We start from the raw sequence: 20,651 nt of genomic DNA on the forward strand, positions 1-20,651 counted from the left end.
CGCCCTCAGAGACTAAGGGCCGTATTCAATTAGGTGCGAAAAGTCCGTTAATGGCAATAATTTATCGCCGATGACGTCATTTTCACCAATCTCCATATTCTATAGATTGTAAGCTTGCGAGCAGGGCCTTCCTACCTATATATCTGTCTGTTATTACCCAGTTTTGTTCTATCAATGTTGACAATTGTAAAGCGCAACGGAATATGCTGCGCTATATAAGAAACTGTTAATAAATAAATAAATATTCAATTTCAATAACTTTTCGCAGGTGCGAAAAGTCTTTGTAAAAAAACAGGTCCACTGCATAGGTGGCGAAAAAAGTGCAGAATTGAGATTTAGGGGTACACAATAAAACAAAACAGCCTGCAGTCTTTGGAATGTTCCCTTAAAGTAACCTGTGTAAAATAGTTTTTAAAAACCCCAAAAAAGGTACTTTAATTTTGGGGGCGAAAAAAAATATGTTGGGGAGCAAACTTAAAAACTAGTGAAATAGCCTCAGGGGGGGTCCCCATTTATGCGGCAGGTGTTTTCTAGAATGCGGCTGGTAGCGGCAGGTGGATTTTTGAAGAATTTTTAAAAATCACTTTAGGGACTTAAAAATATGCTTGCACCCATTTTCATGTACCCCAAATTTGATGGGACTAGGTTTTTCCCCAAAAAAATAAAGCTAAATGCTATTCTTCACCACTGCTTCCAAAACGTATTTGTGCACCTGCCACGGCTATTTAAAAACACCAATTACTCTTACAAGGCCAAATCGGGGGTACCCATAGTTATCCCCCCCGTGTCAGGACATCTTTTGGGGGGTGACTGGCTGATTTCCCCAAAAGTGACAGGACTTTACGATACTTACCTTTCCGCACGCGCCCGATACTTTATCTCAGGAAAAAACGTCGATGATGGCGAAAAGTCCAACCTCAGACTTTTTCGCCTCAAATTGAATATGGCCCTAAATATGGGTGATCTGACGGGGTGTTTACAAATCATGATTTGATGACAATGGGCCAGCTGCAGAATTGTTTGCTATTACTGCCGCAGCTGTGCTAACATATGCTAATTCAACAGCAGCAGAGATGCCCACCGGAGCCTTCGTACCTGCCCACATTCGCGTACACATGGGCAGCATCGCACGTAGATCGGGCAGACATCGACTCAATGTATGGTCGCATAAGTACAGGATCGCAGACACCTCTGGAAACACCCCGAAAACGGCCGGCACACCCGTCCAGTTCAACCGTCACTCCCCGTTACCTCCTACAAAACTTTAGCTTGCTGTCAATCACTGACAATTGAATCCTCATTGCAACCCTAATCGCAATTCAATTGCTGTGCGTGCGCATTGCTGCTGGGACGCATGTGCAGTCCACCGGTAATCGCTCCACTGCGTGAACATCGGAATTGCGTACAAGTCTGATTCAGGCTCAGTTTTCCTTATTTTTATGCAGCATAAATGAAAACACGCTTAATTAACATATGATCTACATTGGCTGGCAAAGTTTCGGGGAGATGTACTAAGCCTTGAAAAGTGCTAAAGTGGATGGTGATAAAGTACGAACCAATCAGCTCCTAACTGTCACGGTACAGGCTGTGTTTGAAAAATGACAGTTGGGAGCTGATTGGCTGGTACTTTATCACTCTCCACTTTATCACTTTTTATGGCTTAGTACATCTTCCCCCCTAGTATGAACTATTGGGCCTGATTCAGAGCTGCTCGCAAAAAGTGAGTGCTCGCTCTGAATCAGGGCGGACGCTTTTTAAAAAAAACCCGGCCTCCTGCCCACCCGCTAAGCTGTGGGTGACCACCCACAACTTTTGCGAGCGGCCAGGTGATGGTCACGACCATCAGACTTGCGACGAGACCCTTGTGGTAGGGTCTCGTCTGCCGCAAGCCCCAGTGAGCTTCCGGCTCTAATAGAGCCGGAAGCTCACTACTGACATCACTGGTGATGTCAGTAGGGCCGCCCACAAATGGCTGGTGTTCCTTCAGGAACGCCTCCGTTTGTCCAGCCACCACCCCACCCTTCCTACAAAACGGGGCGAGCTGTCGATTAACATCGACAGCCGCCCCGTTTGTAGCGAGCCCCGGAGTGAGTGAATTTCTCACTCACTACGGAGCTTGCGCACATGCATTGCGCACGCCGCACGTGTGCAATGCACAACCATCGACCCGCTTGCGATCACATAGCGCTTGCCAGCTGGTCTGAATCAGGCCCATAGTTCACAGTTCTATTTTACTTTTTTATTGCTTCAATAACATTGCAAAAAGCTTTCTTATTACTACTGCAGATGTACGTACTTAAATTGATCTCAATTGCCGCATTCTTATTTAATATTTTTTTTACAAAAAGATATGTTAATTAAAAAAGTTTTATATTTTTGGTATCTTAATATTGGGTACAAAATACATTTATTTCAGTGTCACATAATTACTTGATGTTATTTCGAAAGGCCAAAAAAACGAGGGAAAGGAATTCCCCCCACCCCCATTCCTCCCAGATAACAGAAATGATCAGCGCTATAGACAAAGCATGTAAGCTGGTGCACTTAATGAGGCAGATGCCTTATTATGTATGGCTGATGGCTGAGGAATAATCTGCGCTGTACAAATATAGAACAGCGCAGTAAATGTGTGGGTATTTTTTTTCATAATTATTTAATTTATGATGATTTTGTTATTTCGTCCCTTATCCTGCTCCCCATTTTTTTTTTTTATCTATAGGTGACATTGTTCTACTCACCAGACCTGTAACTTTAACAGAGGGTGACAGGGTGACCTTGATGACAGATGTTCTTATGGCAACAGATGGCACGGGCAAACCAGAGAAGCTGCTGTATGCCGTCTCCGTGCCACCTGTGCATGGTCAGATTGAGTACATCAATTATCCTGGCGCGGCCATTTCCAGTTTCAGCCAGTTGGATGTGGCAGCACAGAAGGTCTGCTACGTACATGACAACAGCCGTGGGGGTAGCAAGGACTTGTTCAGGTGAGGTGGATTTATTGAGTCAATGCCTTGCTTCTCAGAAAGGGTTACATGTCTTGCAATTGCACCATGTGCCAGGGGCAGGATGCCAGTCATGCACAGGAACAAGTCACAGGGCTATGGCAATAGGCATGATGGTGAATTAACTTTATACTTCAGTGTAATAGAGAAATATATAACGTTATACCTCCGTGTTTTGGGTGTTATCAGGTGTGACGGGTAGGCGGTCACTATGGACCAGGCCTTTCAGATTTCCAATATCGGGAAATAATGCTCGGCCGACAGATAAAATAACTCTCATAGTGCATTTTGTGTGCTGAGCCAATATTTCAGGAGGAATGGATGACATGACTGGTTCCTTGATGAGGTCATTGGTTCATTAATGATGCTTGGCCTACAGGTAAAATAACTCTCATAGTGCATTTTGTGTGCTGAGCCAATATTTCAGGAGGAATGGATGACATCACTGGTTCCTTGATGAGGTCATTGGTTCATTAATGATGCTCGGCCGACAGGTAAAATAACTCTCATAGTGCATTTTGTGTGCTGAGGCAATATTTCAGGAGGAATTGATGACATCACTGGTTCCTTGATGAAGTCATTGGTTCATTAAGAATGAAGTTTGCCCTTCCCTTCCTGGTCCTCTCTTTCTCATGTTATTCCTCTCCTGGTCAGGTCATGCTCTGCCCATCTTTCCCTCACATTTATCTCCACGCTCAAGTTTCCCCATTAACTCTGCTATCTGTCATTACATATTTCGCCTCTACTTCTGTTTGCTCATATCCCCAATTCACCTCTTAACTTCATTCACTTGAGTCCCAGAAACTATTTTCATGTTTACGTTTTACCAGTAGACTTTTACTTGGGACATAACTTTCTCCATTAGAAACAGGACTGAATGGCATTTTTATTCCCAAAATTGTGTTGTGCATGTCAACTTTGGAGCAATCCCCCTGCGCCAGCTTTAAAGCCTCTACCATTAGTGTAGCACTTTGCTGGGAGTCCCTCCCTCCCAATTAGCTCGGTGACATGAGCAGAAACAATTTACTGGTGGGAATCGGTATGATATGCCGGTGGATGAGATGCCAGCGGTTCAAATCCCAACGCCGGAATCCCGATCATGAAGAATCCCGACAGCGGCCGGTAAGTACCCCCACCCTTACCCTAACTCTACCTTGGTGGTGCCTAACCCTAACCTCCCCCTGGTGGTGCCTAGCCCTAACCCCCCCCTTCCCACACCCTAAACCTAACCCTCCCTGGGGGGTGCCTAACCCTAACCTCCCCCCCCGGTGATGCCTAACCCTAACCCCCCTTACCGAACCCTAAATCTAACCCTCCCTTGGGAAGGCCTAACCCTAACCTCCCCCCAGTGGTGCCTAACCCTAACCCCCCTCCCCGCAGCATAACCCTAACCATCTCCAGTCGATGCCTAACCCTAACCCTTCCCGGGAGGTCCCTAATCCTAACCCCCCTATACCCAGGCTAACTGTCATACTTACCCGCATACTTACCTTCAGGATGCCGACGTCTTTGGGATGGCGGCATCAGCATTTTGACGGGTGTTGGGATTCCGGCGTCGGTATGTATATTGATTTCCGGAATCCCGACTGCATACCCTACTGGTGCCAACCAACCATTGTCGTGAGGATGAAAAGACAAATGGAAATATTTACATAAGTTTTTGAAACATATGGAACTTTTTCATAATTGTTTTAAATGCTACAGAACAAACTGTTTAACAAACATATTTCTTTAACGTATAAATGAAAACTAGTACAAACAAAAAAACAATAAATCCACAAACACTGCTCTAAATATATTCATTAATTACAACGCGCACAATCGTGCAATTCGGTTTTCATGTGGGCTCCAAAACAAATAAACATTGTATTTGAAGAGGCTCTAAATATTGTGAGGTGAAACCCAAGACGTCTTATCCCAGATGGCGATGTCATTCTCTCTGAAATAAGCATATGCCGCCTATTCTGTCGCCTGAACACAACAGTAAACCATGTAAATATATATTTTTTTATAAAACGTGTTCTCTATAATTATCTCTCACTTCTGTGCAAACTAACAGGAAGCTGCGAGGAAAGAAGATCTACATTCCAGTGTAAGGAAACCTTCCTCCTCAGTCTTCCCTGACAGACGGCCGCGCTGGGGAAGTTCACATGGGAAACTCAAGGGCTTAGAGAGTTGCATGATATCCTCAGTGCAGTCTTGGAGGTGCCAGCTATGTTATAAGGGAAATTATTAGCTGACTCCAAATTTGTGGGTCCTTTGGCATAAATACAAAATGGCTTTATTTTACTTTAATTACAATACATAGGACTTTATTCAGAGTCGGTCTCCAGCGCCGATGCGCTCGTAACCGACTCGATGGTAAGGCCTGCGCATGCGCAGCGGCCGCACTGCGCGGGCGAAAGCCCCGGAGCGACAGATAAACTCTGTCGCTTCGGAGCTCGTTACCAAAGGGGCGGCTGTCGATGTTGATCGACAGCTCGCCCCGTTTGGTAGGCGGGCCGGGGGGGTGGTTACCAAAATGGAGGCATTCCTTAACGCCTACCGTTTTGTGGGCAGCCGCACTGACATCATCAGTGATGTCAGTGGGGAGCTTCCTGCTCCATCAGAGCAGGAAGCTCCCTGGGGCTTACGAGTACCCAGACCCAACCTTAGGGTCTGGTCTTAAGCCCCGATGGTCGCGATGGTTATCACCATCGCGACCATCAACCTGGTCGGTCGTTAAGCTGTGGGTGGTAACCCACAGCTTAACGATCGACAAGGAAGCGGCTGTTCAGGATGCAAGCGGCCGCCCTGATTCTGTGCGACCGCTTGCATCTAACGATCACCTCTGAATGAGGTCCATAGTGCTTATAATTTGTGCCCCTCATTGTTTTTCTTCTTTGGTTAATGGGAATGAACATTGGGCCTGATTCAGACCCGCTCTCGAGCGCTGAGCGCTCGCAAGCGGGTCGATGGTGCCCTAGCGCACGGGGTAGCCGTCGTTATGGGTCTCGCCCCAAAGGGGGCGTGCTGTCGATGGTGAGTGACAGCACGCCCCCTTTGGTGGGCGTGCCGGGGGCGTGGCGGCCAGAAGGAGGCGTTCCCACGGGAACGCCTACCGTCTGGGTCCGGCCTCCCTGACATCACTAGTGATGTCAGTGGGAGTGATTTTGGCTCTGATAGAGCCAAAATCACTCCAGGGCTTGCGGTCACCGAGACCCTACCACAGGGTCTCGTCGCAAGCCCGATGGTCGCAATGGTGTTAACCATCGCGACCATCATCATGGATGCTTGCATAAGCTGTGGGTGGTAACCCACAGCTATGCGAGCGTCCAAGAGGCTGCTCCAAGTTTAGGTAGGAGGCCCCTGATTCAGAACGAGCGCTCTGGTCAGAGCGTCCGGCTCTGAATCAGGCCCATAATTTCTTCTGATACTTTGCCTAAACCAATATTCAGCTGCAGCCTATCTCCCTAGCCCAGCAGACAGCGTGACAGCAGCACAGTCCTCTCTCTCCCTGCCCGAAGTACTGCATGCCGGGCCCCTCCAACAGGGCCTGGGTAAACAGTACCCGCTGCCCCCCTCCCTGTCGGCGCCCCTGGGGGGAACGCGTTAAAGTAACATACACACGAATGCCAGGACCCAAGATATACTTGCCAACATTCAGCTCCCTCATTCCGAGAGGGAGCTGAATGCCTGCATAAAGTGGGGGGCGTGGCCGGGCAATGACTCCGTACTGGGGGCAGGGCATCACCGCACGATCGCGTCATCGTGGCCCTGCCACCTCTCGACAATGCTGACATTAAAGGCATTGTGACATTGGTGCCATTTTTTCCCCAGGTAAATGAAGCGCACGCACCCGGCTGTCCACGTAATGTAACAGAAAACGTGATTTATCAGACCAGGCCACATTCTTCCATTGCCCCCACGGTCCAGTTCTTCTGACACGTGCCCAATGTAAGCGCTTTTGTCAGTGTGTTCTGACACCTTTCTATCATAGCCAGCCCTAACTTTTTCTGTCATTTGTTCTACGGTAGCTCTTCTGGGAGATAGGACCACGCGTGCTAGCCCTCTCTCCCCACATGCATCAATGTATCATTGGCGCTGTCACCGGCTGTCCTTCCTTGGACCACGTTTGGTAGGTACTAACCAATGCATACCAGGTACACCCCACAGGACCTGCCATTTTGGAGATGCTGTGACCCAGGCCTCTAGCCGTCACAATTTGGCCCTTGTCCATGATGTCTCTCCCATAATGCAGAGCGCGCCAGCCCTGGAGGACTACAGTGGTGTGGACCGCGGCGGAAGCAGGAGCGGGGATTAAGGTAAGTGCTATTTTTTATTTTTTTTTTAACTCGTGTGTTGTCTATTGAGGGCACTGCATCGGGGGGGGGCACTACTGGGGAGGGGGCTACTACTGGGGCACTGCATTGGGGGGACCACTACTGGGGACATTACTGGGGAAGGGGCTACTACTGGGGCACTGCATCTGGGGGGGACCCCTACTGGGGGCACTACTGGGAAGGGGACTACTACTGGGGTACTGCATTGGGGGGACCCACAACTGGGGAGGGGTCTAATGCTGGGGGCACTGCATGGGGGGGACTATTGGGGCACTGAGTAGGGACTACTATTGGGGGCACTGAATAGGGAGGACCACTACAGGGGGCACTGTATAAGGGGCACTGGATAGGGGGCATCACTACTTAGAGCCTGCATAAGGGGGACCACTACTGGGGGCACTGTATAAGGGGCACTACTGGGGGCCTGCATATGGGGGACCACTACTGGGGGCACTGTATAAGGGGAACTAATGGGGGGCTGCATAAGGGGGATGACTACTGGGGGTACTGTATAAGGGGCACTACTGAGGGTCTGCATAAGAGGGATCACTACTAGGGACATTGCATACTGGGGGTACTGTATAAGGGGCACTACTGGGGGCACTGCATTAAGGTGCATATGGAGTGGAAAGGAATGTTCAGAGTGATGAGTGGCCATGCCCCTTGTGCCTATTTTTCCACAAAGGGGGAGGGGGCTCCATTTTGAAATATGCCCTGGGCTCCATATTCCCTAGTTACGCCACTGGGTGGGGTTTTCCGGTGATGGTGCCTTCAGGCATTACCCTTTGGGGCCAAGCTGCTAAATGCTTCACAATATGCTGAAAGAAAAGCCGGGGCCACTGGCTTGTGTTTGACCCCAAGGCTGGAAGTTGCCAGCCAGCCCCTGGCCGTCCCCCATATATAATAAACTTTTATGTAAACATTAAGGGTATGTTTACTAAAGTGCGATTTTTTAGAAGTAGAGATGTTGCCCATAGCAACCAATCACATTCTACTTAACATTTAACTAGCACCTTCTAGTAAATTTACCCTTAAGTGTCTTGTATTTATTTTAATATTTTCTTTACAGGCGGACTACAGGTGCCAGCGGGCCCTTAATGTCCGAGCATGAAGGCACTTGTGCTTCTCCAAGTGCTGGCATGCTGGGGCAGGCTTGCTGGGAACTGTAGGTCGTCTGCAAAGAACAATATTATCATACCATTAATCCTGCACCCACCGCCACCAGGGGTGCGTGACATAGCACTGGGCTTTAAACTGTTGTTCAGCATTTTATAGGTTTCACCAAATTGGTCTTCGCACTTTTTAGCTGTCAACCGGAAAAAAAGTTCTTTACTGTATACCTATGAATTAATTACATAATGTTTAACAAACTATAGGTCTACATGGTAAAATCGTGCGCAGCACTATATGCTTGTCATTAGATTTGGATACTGTTTTCTATACAATGGGGATCTGCCCTGCCATGTATACTCGTCATCAGTATAGGCAACTGTCATGTATACTCATCATCATTATAGGCAACCATCATGTATACTCGTCATCAGTATAGGCAACCATCATGTATACTCGTCATCAGTATAGGCAACCATCATGTATACTCGTCATCAGTTTAGGCAACCGTCATGTATACTCGTCATCAGTTTAGGCAACTGTCATGTATACTCGTCATCAGTACAAGCAACTGTCATGTATACTCTTTATCAGTATAGGTAACCGTCATGTTTACTCGTCATCAGTATAGGCAACCATCATGTATACTGGTCATCAGTATAGGCAACTGTCATGTATACTGGTCATCAGTTTAGGCAACTGTCATGTATACTGGTCATCAGTTTAGGCAACTGTCATGTATACTCGTCATCAGTACAAGCAACCGTCATGTATACTCGTTATCAGTATAGGTAACCGTCATGTATACTCGTCATCAGTATAGGCAACCATCATGTATACTCGTCATCAGTATAGGCAACCATCATGTATACTGGTCATCAGTAAAGGCAACTGTCATGTATACTGGTCATCAGTATAGGCAACTGTCATGTATACTGGTCATCAGCATAGTCAACTGTCATGATAGTAACACAAAATAGTCGACACGTGTTTTTTTAACCCTAATCTTCACCCTAACCCTCCCCTTGGTGCCTAACCCTAACCCTTCCTCCTGGTGCCTAACCCTAACCATCGGGGTAGGTGCCTGACCCTAACCGTCCCTTCTAGTGCCTAACCCTAACTCTCCAGTAAGTGCCTAACCCTCCCTCCTGGTGCCTAAATCTAACTGTCAGGGTAAGTGCCTAACCCTAACCGTCAGGGTAAGTACCTAACCCTCCGGTAAGTGCCCAACCCTGATCCTAAAAAAATAAAAAGTGTCAACCATTTGTGTGTTGACCATTTTTGTCTCAACCTTTTGACCTTGCCAACCTTTTGTACCTGTCGACCTTCTTCCACGTCGACATTTACTGTGTCAACCTTTTGTCCCTGTCGACCTTTTGACCCTGTCAACCTTTTGTCCCTGTTGTCGACCTATTGCCTTTCTAACATCTGGGGGTAAATTTATCAAAGGTCGATTTGCTGGTCGATTGAAGAGTGATTTAGTGCTTCTCCAAACCGACTCAAATCGAATGTAGAAAAACCAGTGATTTTGCCAGATTTTTCTATTATTCGATTTGGTGTTCGATTTAGGTCGATTTGTGAAAGTGATTTGTTGTTCGTTTTGACATGTTCATGTAGAAATCGAACGGCAAATCACACTTCAAACCGAACTGCAAATTCCCGACAGCATAAAACTGCTTCATGCTTTCACTTTCAGCATGAGCAGTTCGTTCTCACACAGATACATGCAGACATCAGTGAGATGCCTGCATGTATCTGACTGTAAAAAGTAATGAAAGAGTTAAAAGTAAAAAAAAATTACGTGAGGTCCCCCCCCAAAACAGAACTAGCCCCGGACTGTTCAAACGGAATGGGTATGAAATACCGCCGGCCGCTTGGCCGGCGGTTCGATTCCCGTCACAGCAGCTCGACAGGAGCAGAGTGCGACGCAGCGGAAGCCCGACAGCGCTGGAAATCCCGATCGTGGATAGGAAAGTATCCACTAACCTAACCCCCCTAACCCTAACCCTTCTTAGGGGTGCCTAACCCTAACTTCCCCCCCAAGTGCCTAACCCTAACCACCCTCTTCCCCGCTGCCTAAACCTAAGTCCCCCGGGGGGGTGCCTAACCCTAAGTCCCCCCCGGGGGTGCCTAACCCTAACCCTCCCCCTAGCCTAGCCCTAACCCTCCCGGGGGGGTGCCTAACCCTAAGTCCCCCCCGGGAGCCCTAAACCTAACCCTCCCCCCCCGCGGCTGTCCGCTCGCGGCGCCCGGCATCAGTACGATCTTGATGCCGGGCGCTGGTCTCCCGGCGTCGGGGAAATGCGGGCGTCTACATCTAGACGCCCGGCATTTCACCCTTGCCGGGATAAGACAGTCGGGAAGCCGGCTGCCGGTATATAGGCAGTCGGCTTCCCGATTGCTTCCCGTTCAAACCCAGGTCTGGTTGACTAAGTACAGGGAAAAAATTGCATAGGGTCTCCCTGTACTCAGTACAACCAGCACTGGGCTATGGGAACCAGGGCTGGTTCTGGAATTACAGGGAAAAATTTGCATAGGGTCTCCCTGTAATTCACAGAACCAGCCCTGGACCCTTTCTAACGGGGGACTGATGCCACAGCCAGGGGAGCCCTATCACCTCACCGGGCCCCCCAGCCGCAGCATCAGCCCTGACCGCTAGTAAGCCCAGGCCAGTGGTCCCTGGGGAGTTGGAGACCCCTCCAATAAAGGAGTCTCTCTCTCCAGGGCACCCCTAGCCTAGGCTGATAGCCCGGGACTATCCCCGCCACCCCTGGGCGGTGGGTGGCGGGTTGGTTGTGTTAGATTTCTGTACGGGGCGGGTTCTGTTTTGGGGGGGACCTCACGTCATTTTTTTTTTACTGTTAACTGTTTGTTTACTTTTTACAGTGAGCTATATACAGGCATCTCACTAATGTCTGCATGTATCTGTATCAACCCGACCTGCTCATGCTCAAATCGAAAGCATGAAGCAAGTCTATTCATTTGGTGATTTGAAGTTCAATTTGAAGTCCGATTTTGAGGTCGATTTCAAATCAAATGATAGTAAATAAGGGTTTTGTGTGTTGGGCTATGTAAAAGTACCAATGTTTTTCCGATGTTCGATTTGAGGTCGATTTGTCACAAATTCGATTTGAAATTCGATTTGGCCTTTAGTAAATACCGAAAAGCAAAATCGAATACAAATCGAATGAAAATCGCACCTCAAATCACTCAAAATGCCAAATCAACCTTTAGTAAATTTACCCCTTGGTGTCTATCTAGATTCTAGACCAGTGGTTGCCAACCTTAATTGAGGTGTGAGCTACTTTACAAAAATGAAACCTCCTGAAGAATTACTAAAATTGGATAAAATAAAAATCTGGCTAATAAGTTATAACAGAACAATTTGAAGGTCATTTAATGAAAATTAAAATAATGTTTCATAGAAAATAACAATGCATTTAATTATTACAGTGATATTGTTGCAGTTTGCAAATAAAATTTAAGCACAGGCACATTTCACTGGTATGTGCAGTAGAAGAGCAAAATTTGTAGGCAGGGCTGATGTGTGATTTTGCGGCAGGGCTGGGCGGGAGTCACTTGCTCCGCTGTAGCGTAGACGCCGTGGGTGGAACCTGGGGGAAGCACGTCAGGTGATTGTTATAGAGGCTGCGGAAATCACCTGACACGCTTCCCTGTGGCTCCACCAATGGCGTCGACGCCACAGGGGAACACACGTCAGAGGTCACGTCCTCCTTGTTGACTCGGCAGTACTGCAGCTACGTGAGGTACCAAAATTAAGGCCGTGAAAGTGTTCCTAATTTTCAGCATTCCTCCTTTTAGTACTGTGTTCCATTTTTTCACAGGCACCCTCTATTTTATACATTAAATTACACATTTTGGTGAACTATAAATTCCTTGGGGACTTTTTATAAAAACAAGGTGCTGCAGTGGAAAACGCAGGATTTCTAGAGGGGGGTTTCCAAATGCTTGATTTTAGAGTGAGTGTGGCCTGTCCAGCAAGAGGGCATAATTACCACCTATCCAGCTTTAATATGCCTCATACAAAGTGTATTGTGTGTCATAATTCCAGCATACACAGGACCAGAGATCACAGTATGCCATTATATGTGGCTGTAGGTCTATCCTGCCTGAGCTGAATGTTTTTATTTAAGATGTGGGCACCATTCCAGAGCATGGGAGCAAGTCCGGGAGCCTGGAGGAGCAGCAGAAGAACCTAGCACTGCCCTGGACATATTAGAAAACAAAGGTTGCCTAAACATGAGTGAAATAAGAATCCTGGGGTTTTTGCTAATCGGCTGTCTTGACAGCCTTGTTACTAGGCAGATTAAGTTGGTTTGGTGGTCAGGTGGTTTAGCTGACCAATGCTGTGATTTCTGAGTTTGCCTGTGACTAAAGGTATAAAAGAGGCAGTGTGCATGTGATTTGCCTCTTTGCTGATTCTGGAGCCCACCCTCCCGCCCAAAGCTTTGCTGTTTGTATTTTGTTCTGTTAATTTTCCTTATTCAGGGAAGGCGCAGCATGGCGGGAGAACGCTGCATCTCAGTGGCTTTATTGTGGCGCAAGAGAGCGTTGTGAGGGCGCTGGACCTCAATGTATTATGGCGAGTGTGTCCTTCTCGTACGAGGGGACCCGAACGCTTTTGTACGGAAGCGCTCGGAGTAGACTGGCCCAGGAGGGAGGCGGGACCTTCGCAACTTAAGTGTGTCTTTAGGGGGAGCATTTCAGTCGTTCCCTGTGTGTGTCTCCAACTTGAAAGCTAGAACGGAGTATGCAGCAGAGTTGCCTACCTTTTCAGATCTCTTCCCGGGAGAAGCCCGGTTAATAGAAGCAGGAGGGGGTGATGGGGGCAAGGCCTGACGATTCGCATCATTAAGCCCCGCCCCCTCACTGCAAAATTGCTGTGATGGGCTAGAATTTGCATAGGGGGCGGGGCCAAATAACATGATTCATGTAGAATCATGTTTTAAGCCCCGCCCCCTACACGGAGACCCGCGATCACCGCGGGTATTCTCCTCATTCTGCCCACTTCACTAGGAAGTGGGCAGAATGCGGGAGAAATGCCTACCCTTCCGGGGGTGCGGGGGGTTACCCGAAAAATCGGGAGCCTCCCGCGAAAACCGGGAGGGTAGGCATGTATGGTATGCAGCGTCTCATGGCCACCTTGGTTAGGTGAATTAATTAATTCAGAAATAAAAGCTGTGACCTTTTATCCAAGCTGTTATGGTGTCCATCTCATTATTTAATAGATAAGTTAAGTAAGGATGTTTAAGGTATTTGATTAGCAATAAGCCTATGGAGATCTTAATGTAAATATTGGGCTCTATAGCAGTACATACCTAACGGTGCATGTTTTCCAAATTCCCTAATTGGTGCACAGGTGTATTTATTACTGGCTGATACATGTTAAAAGATCCACAGGTGGCGCTATTTATTTCATTTGTGATACTGAGAAGAACATGCAGCGCTAGTAAAATTCCATTATATTACTATTTCTATTGTGGTCATGGTGTGGGCTGGGGAGGGGGGTTTCCAGGCAGACGGAAACCCCCCCCCCTGCATTTGCCTATGTGCTGGGGTAACGTGCGCCCTGTAAGCCGTAGCAGCTAACCAGACATTTCTTTCCACTCCCTAAACTCTGTTGGGAAAAAAAAAAAACTACAATTTCAACCCAGTTGCCATGGATGCAGATTTATTTTCTATTTATCGTTTTTTATTCGAAGTTACCAGTCCGTCAGTTTTCATAAATGTCCAGCAGTGAATGTTAGCAGTGGTTCCTCCAGCACAGTGCACGCGGCATCCCGCATTAATTTAATATTGACTAATTCCCCATCTTAGCATTGGACTCTGCATGCCTTAGATGTAAGCAGACAGAAAGCATGAAAGAGATTATCTGTGAGAGATGGGACCATCTGTGCATCTCATTCAACACCCTAAGAAGCAGTAACATTAACTGCAGTAACAACGTCCCACACTCTCCACCAGCAGCTAAGGTGCCGGCTTGCCGAACCTCACGCCAACCAGATGCCAAAATACAGATTACAGATAAGCAGAAAAACATGAAGAAGCAGAACCTTCTTAAATTAATTTCTAGGGGTAAGCTTTATTGGGTTAAATAATGGCTCATTATTCTCCAACACAGCTGAGGCTTCTCAAAATGTTTATCTTGTTTTGTAACCGGCACCTTCTGGTGTATACCGGTGCCAGCTTCCCGTGCCGTCCCCTGCTATATTTCATTCTCACTATTTTTGGAATGGAGCTGCTGGTTCCAGGTGATTTAATAAATTGCTTTTTTTTTTTCGTTGTGTTTCTTTTAACTTTACCCCATCTGCTCAACACATGCGTAACCTCCAATCTGTCAGCGCTTTGCAGAAAGACCGACTGCCGTGGATGGACGCTCCTGACGATGATGTTCACAATTAGATTACAGGGATTTTCACAGATTTGTGAGCTCTCAGAGGGGTGGGGGAATAATACAAACAAAAAAAAAATAATATCAACATCGAGATTTATTTTCCGTCAAGAAAATATACGTGATTGAAGAATTTCAGGACTACTAGGGTGCTTTTGCTTTGTAACATGGACAAATAATGTATAGATATTAAAGCACAAAGTCAGAGAAATTACCGGCAGCGTGCTTATGATGGGCGCATTTAGGGGCTGAAGAAGAGTGGTTTGCGTCAATTTGCACCGTACTTGCTCAGAAAGCTAACCTATGCAGAACCGAATTATTGTTATCTCTCCCTTATCCCAAACCTTAAGCCCTAACCTTCCCACCAAGTGCATAACCCTAAACCGGTATGCAGTCGGGAAGCCGCCGGACCTAATCCCGACAGCCGGCTTCCCGACTGCTTAATTCCGGCAAGGGTTAAATGACCGGCTTCTACATCTAGACGCCTGTCATTTTACCGATCCCGGGAGATCCGCACCCGGGATCCCGATCGAAGGGATGCCGGGCGCCACTGCGGACAGCCGCGCGGTGGGGGGAGGTTAGGGTTAGGCTAGGGGGAGGGAGGGTTAGAGTTAGGCACCCCCATGGGGGACTTAGGGTTAGGCACCTCCCCGGGGGACTTAGGTTTAGGCACTTAGAGGGGGGATTAGGGTTAGGCACTCGGGGGGAAGGCTAAGGTTAGGCACCCCTAAGGGAGGGTTAGGGGGGGAATAGGATAGTGAATACTTACCTGGGGACGATCAGGATTTTCATCCTGTTCGGGCAGCCGCTGTCGGGATTTGAACTGCCGGCCAGGGGTCTGGCGGTAAATCATACCGATTCCCCCTAAGCCCCCCCCCAGCCTAACCCTAACCTCCCCCTGTAGCCTAACCCTCTCATTCACAGCCTATCCCTAGAGTCGACATTCTGGCAATGTTGACATTTCTCCTGTCAACATTCTGAGGGTTACTCAGAATGCCGGCACGTTGCCTGACGACATCCTGAAAATGCAGACATCATAATTGTTGACATTTTGTCATTGTAGACTACATCCCGGTGATGACTTGTAGTAAGTAAGGCGCCCATGCAGTAGAGATGGGCGCAGACCCCCGTGTTTTGGTTCTAAATCATCGGCGTGTTTTGGTTCAGTTTCAGATTTTGTTCCTATAATATTATGAACATCGATAACATTCATTCCCAGTCACTTGCAGTTAATTTTGTGCAATATTGGGACCCGAAATCACGAGGGAGGGACTTACATGTAATCAAAAAGATGCGAGATCCAGTTTTTAGATCCGAGGTCTGACTTGAGGGAACACCTGAGCAAGGGCTCTGTTCTACTCCAAACCCCAAAGTTCAGGTGTGCTTCGTTTTCAGCAGAACTGAGGGGGAGATGTACTAAGCCTTGGAGAGAGATAAAGTACCAACCAATCAGCCACTCACTGTCATTTTTCAAACACTGCAACATGACAGTTAGGAGCTGATTGGCTGGTACTTTATCTCTGTCCACTCCATGTCTCTCCAAGACTTAGCACATCTACCCCATAACCACTCAGCTCCAATACGTCGCCCGTGCAGTGGCGAATACATCTTGAGATACGTACGGCTCATCATATGAACCCTAATTCTGAGTTGGACGCAACTCCAAACGCATCTCCATCCCGCGACTATCAGCAGGCTGCGCAATGCACCACACCAGGCATACGCACCTTAACTGGGCATACGAGAGCGAACAGTTTGCTGCGTGTGTAGCCGCCTCTCTACGTCCATGAAATGGGCATTACTGGTGGACCGCCTTCGTGCGGAAGATCCGTCTTGTGGGTGTGCCACAGCAGTGTCGTGGCCGTGAAGTCTGACTTTCGTGCTTGTCTGAGGCAGGTGGGTGGCGGTACGTTTGCCCTCTTCAGCTGGATCTTTCGCGCACAGCATGAGGCGGGTACAAGTGTTAACACTAATGATGAACGAGATGGGTGCAGTCTTTTTTTGTTTTGAGTAATTTGCGCCTATTTTGCTGCCAGCTGTACATCAACCCCATATTGTGTATTGAGTTAATCATATTTAAAGCCCTGAAGTGGTAACTACCTCATTAGTTATGTACATGTACTCAGGGCCGGATTAAGGTCTGTGGGGGCCCCTGGGCAACGAACATGTGTGGGGCCCCTATTAAATGTGATGAACTGGGGGTATGCACAATGGGGACCTTATGCAGAGCCCCCAGTAGTGTCAGTGCCCCCAGTGGTAGTGCCCCGTATGCAGAGCCCAAAGTAGTGGTGCCCTTTATGCATGGGGGGAGCTGGGCGCCCTCTGGTTACAATCTCAGCAGGCGCCTGGCAAATGGAGCCTCCCTGCGGCGCTGGGGTTAGGTTGGCCGGAGGAGGCGGAACTGGTTCCGTCTCCTCCGGTCCACTTTAACCCTGATGGATGTGGGGGCCCAGGGACGACCACCCCTGTTGCCCCCCCGTTAATTCAGCCCTGCGTGTACTGTTAGTTGAGACAGTTTCTACGACTACCCTTCTCAATCTATTTGTGTATTATATTAGGTTATTGCTGCCTGTTATTTGTAGTATTGAAATGACTATTTTGCTATACAAAGGTGAATTTCTGTTTTCTGATTTCTAGGATACCAATAAAAATTGTTAAAAAAAAAAAAAAAAAAAACCCTGGAGGGCGGCTAGATTGGTATTGATGGGCCTCTACTTAAATTTGGCTGTCCGCTCGCAAGTGGGTAAATGGTCCGCACTGCGCATGCGCGAGACCCGACGAGCGAAGGACTTTCCTTCGCTCGGAGTGTATCATCAAAGGGAGCGTTCTGTCGATGTTGACTGACAGCACGCCCCCTTTGGTGGGCGTGCCGGGGGCGTGCCTGCCAGACGGAGGCGTTCCCAAGGGAACGCCTACCATCTGAAGCCGGCCCCACTGACATCACTAGTGATGTCAGTGGGAGTGATTTGGGCTCTGATAGGGCCAAAATCACTCCTGGCCCTGCGGTTGAAAAACTCAACCGCAGGCTTTTGCTCGCAGTTTTGATGGTCGCGATGGTCAAGACCATCGCGACCATCATCCTGCACGCTCGTATATGCTGTGGGTGGTGACCCACAGCTATACGAGCAACCAGGAGGACACTCCATATTAATGGAGGTGGGCCCTAATTCAGAGCTAGCGCTCTGGTCAGAGCGTCCGGCTCTGAATCAGGGCCACTGTTCCGCTCATGCTGTGTGCCACTCTGCATAGCAAGCAATACCTATACAAATAAGCCCACTACACCCCTTACCCCTTACACAGTATTGTAGGGCCGGTAAAAAAAAGGTCATTTTGGCTTCTGACAGTGTACACTTAGAGGCCTGGATTACTCTAACCTGGCTTTTTAATGAATCTTTTTTTTTTTTAACAAGCTGGTGAAAGGGGGTCTCTATACCAGTAACTTTCTATATTCCCAATAGCCCCATGGGGCCTTAGTAAGGATATGGGTGCATCTATAGAAGAGACAACCGCGCAAGTGTCTAATGCTGGGTACACACTTTTGCATATAGCGCCCGTTCTATTGACGAGCGATATATCGCTAGTGCATCGGCGGGTGTGTACCCCCCATATGTCTGTGAACAACGTCGTTCACAGACAAATCAGGTCTGCCCAGCAGCAGGGCCAATGTCGTAATATCTGAAAGATATTTTGGTGCGTTTGGCGGTGTGTACGGGCGACATGCCAACTGCCCGTACACTTGCTGCAGGAGCCCGCCGACGCTGACGTCTCAACTGGGCGGGCAAATTTTAACGTTTGCTCAGTTGCCCAGTTGTGATGTCAGCCCAGACACAGCGCGCAGCTGATTGGTGAGTGTGTGTAGCTTACCAATCGGCCACTAGGACGGTGGATTGGTCTGCTGGCCGTTGCCTCGTCCTAGTGTGTACCCAGCATTAGGCAGAGATGGGCGACTAGCGGCCCTTGGGCCTCCAGCAGTCCTGCATGACGTCACCTGAGGCCCCAGCTCCATGCCCCTACTATGGCTTATTCTCTGCTTGTCACATTCTCTTAGCTCGGCTCCGGAATATACTGTATTTTCTTGCAGGTCCTTGATTTTGTCCTGTTCCGCCTTTGTTAGACCAGCGCCTGTATCTCCCTAGTATCAGAGACCAGCTCCATCTGTAGTCTATAACTTTTGTTTTTATGATGCAAAAAAAAAAAAAAAAACATTTCTGCGCTGCACAAATCATTCCCTTTACATAATGGGTTATTTTCTATTTTTTTTATTTATTTTTTTCCTTTCCATAGTTTCACTGTGAGCAACGGACTGAATGCAAAGGATGGGTCCTTAGAGTTCTTTGTGGAGCGCACAGACCGTATTCCGCCAACTCTCCTGAACAATAAGGGCCTCCAGATACTGGAAGGTGGAACGACGGTGATTTCTGCCGATGTCCTGCAGCTTACTGACCCAGACAGCCCAGTGGAAAAATTAAGCTACACAATCATAGAGTTTCCCCAACACGGGCAGCTGTACCTGAGCGGCAGGCTCCTGCAGCAGGGCGACTTCACCCAGGCTGACGTCAGCAACATGCACCTGTCCTACCGACACTACGGGGGGCCGCCAAGTTCCGACCGCTTCTCATTTGTGGCCACAGATGACACCAATGTCGGCTTCTTGGTTGATGGTCAGTTGAAGAGAGATTCCGCAGTCTTTATAATTCAGGCAAGTGGAATGCTTATTGCCATGAGTGGGGCATTATACTGGAATATGAATTACTCCCAATATAGAAGGAGGTACATTTTGTGCAGGGTGTATGTGTAGAAAAATACCTGCAAATAACCAATCAGACATTAGATTTCATTACGGACTTCCGCTATCACCATCCTGAGGTGGCGGCGACAGAACAGGTTTGGCGGCGGTATCATCGTAGTCCCAGATATATAGACTTATCCATGCAGTGCGTACTGCTGTCAGGGTTATTTCCGGGGATAACAATGTCAACACCAACTGTAATCCCTTTAATGAATCAGGTTTATCTTAAAATTCAGAACAATTTCAATTTAATTTTGTACCAAGAAACTTTAGCATATTCCCTATGCTACAGGGGTCTATGTACTAAGAATTGGAGAGAGAGAGAGAGTGGACAGAGATAAAGTACCAACCAATCAGTTCCTAACTGTCATATTACAGGCTATGGGGTCCAGGGATGGACTCGCCCACAGGGGTACAGGGGAAATCCCAGGTGGGCCCCACTGCCTGAGGGCCTAGCTTCCTTCTCTAGGTGTCAGGTTCCAGACCTCAAATCATACATTGTTACTCTATTAGATGGTCAGTTACCTGGTGGAGTAGTAGCCACTGATCAACATGGGTGTTTGGTTCCTTTATGTAGATAGTATACTACACAAAGATTTGCCTATTGGTTAACCAAGCATCTGCGGTGAATGGCCACACCCCCTCTGGTGGTTGGCCACACCCCTTAAGAATGGTCCCCTACCACTGCATTGCCCTGGTGGGCCCTTCATGCCCCTGTCCAACACTGATGTGTACTATGTACTAAGCCTTGGAGAGAGATAAAGTGGACGGAGATAAAGTACCAGCCAATCAGTTCCCTGTCTATGCATCTTCACAAATAGTACATATAAAATAGTACATACAGTATATAAAACAATTTTTCTATCAGCATAATGTTAAAAAGGGCACATTAGGAAACACATTTCCGTAAAATGTTTTTATAAATTAGAGATCTAACTCTATACATTGTTATATCTTAAAGCGGTTACGTCGTCGGATAACTTAATCCTGTGAGAGCTTTATATCGATTTATCTTT

At 47.8% G+C, this 20,651-nt stretch overlaps 1 protein-coding gene across 1 annotated transcript in view; it reads left to right on the forward strand.

Moving 5' to 3' along the window:
- Positions 1–20,651, forward strand: part of LOC148505705 (FRAS1-related extracellular matrix protein 1-like) — a 244,847-nt gene that overhangs the window by 154,463 nt on the left and 69,733 nt on the right. The window contains exons 24-25 of the mRNA XM_088447872.1: positions 2,720–2,984; positions 19,131–19,545. Coding sequence (XP_088303998.1) covers positions 2,720–2,984; positions 19,131–19,545 — 680 coding nt within the window. The remainder of the gene's footprint in view (positions 1–2,719; positions 2,985–19,130; positions 19,546–20,651) is intronic.

This window comes from Taudactylus pleione, unplaced genomic scaffold (assembly GCF_031769625.1).
Source record: "Taudactylus pleione unplaced genomic scaffold, aTauple2 ptg000442l, whole genome shotgun sequence".
NCBI classification, from domain to species: domain Eukaryota; kingdom Metazoa; phylum Chordata; class Amphibia; order Anura; family Myobatrachidae; genus Taudactylus; species Taudactylus pleione.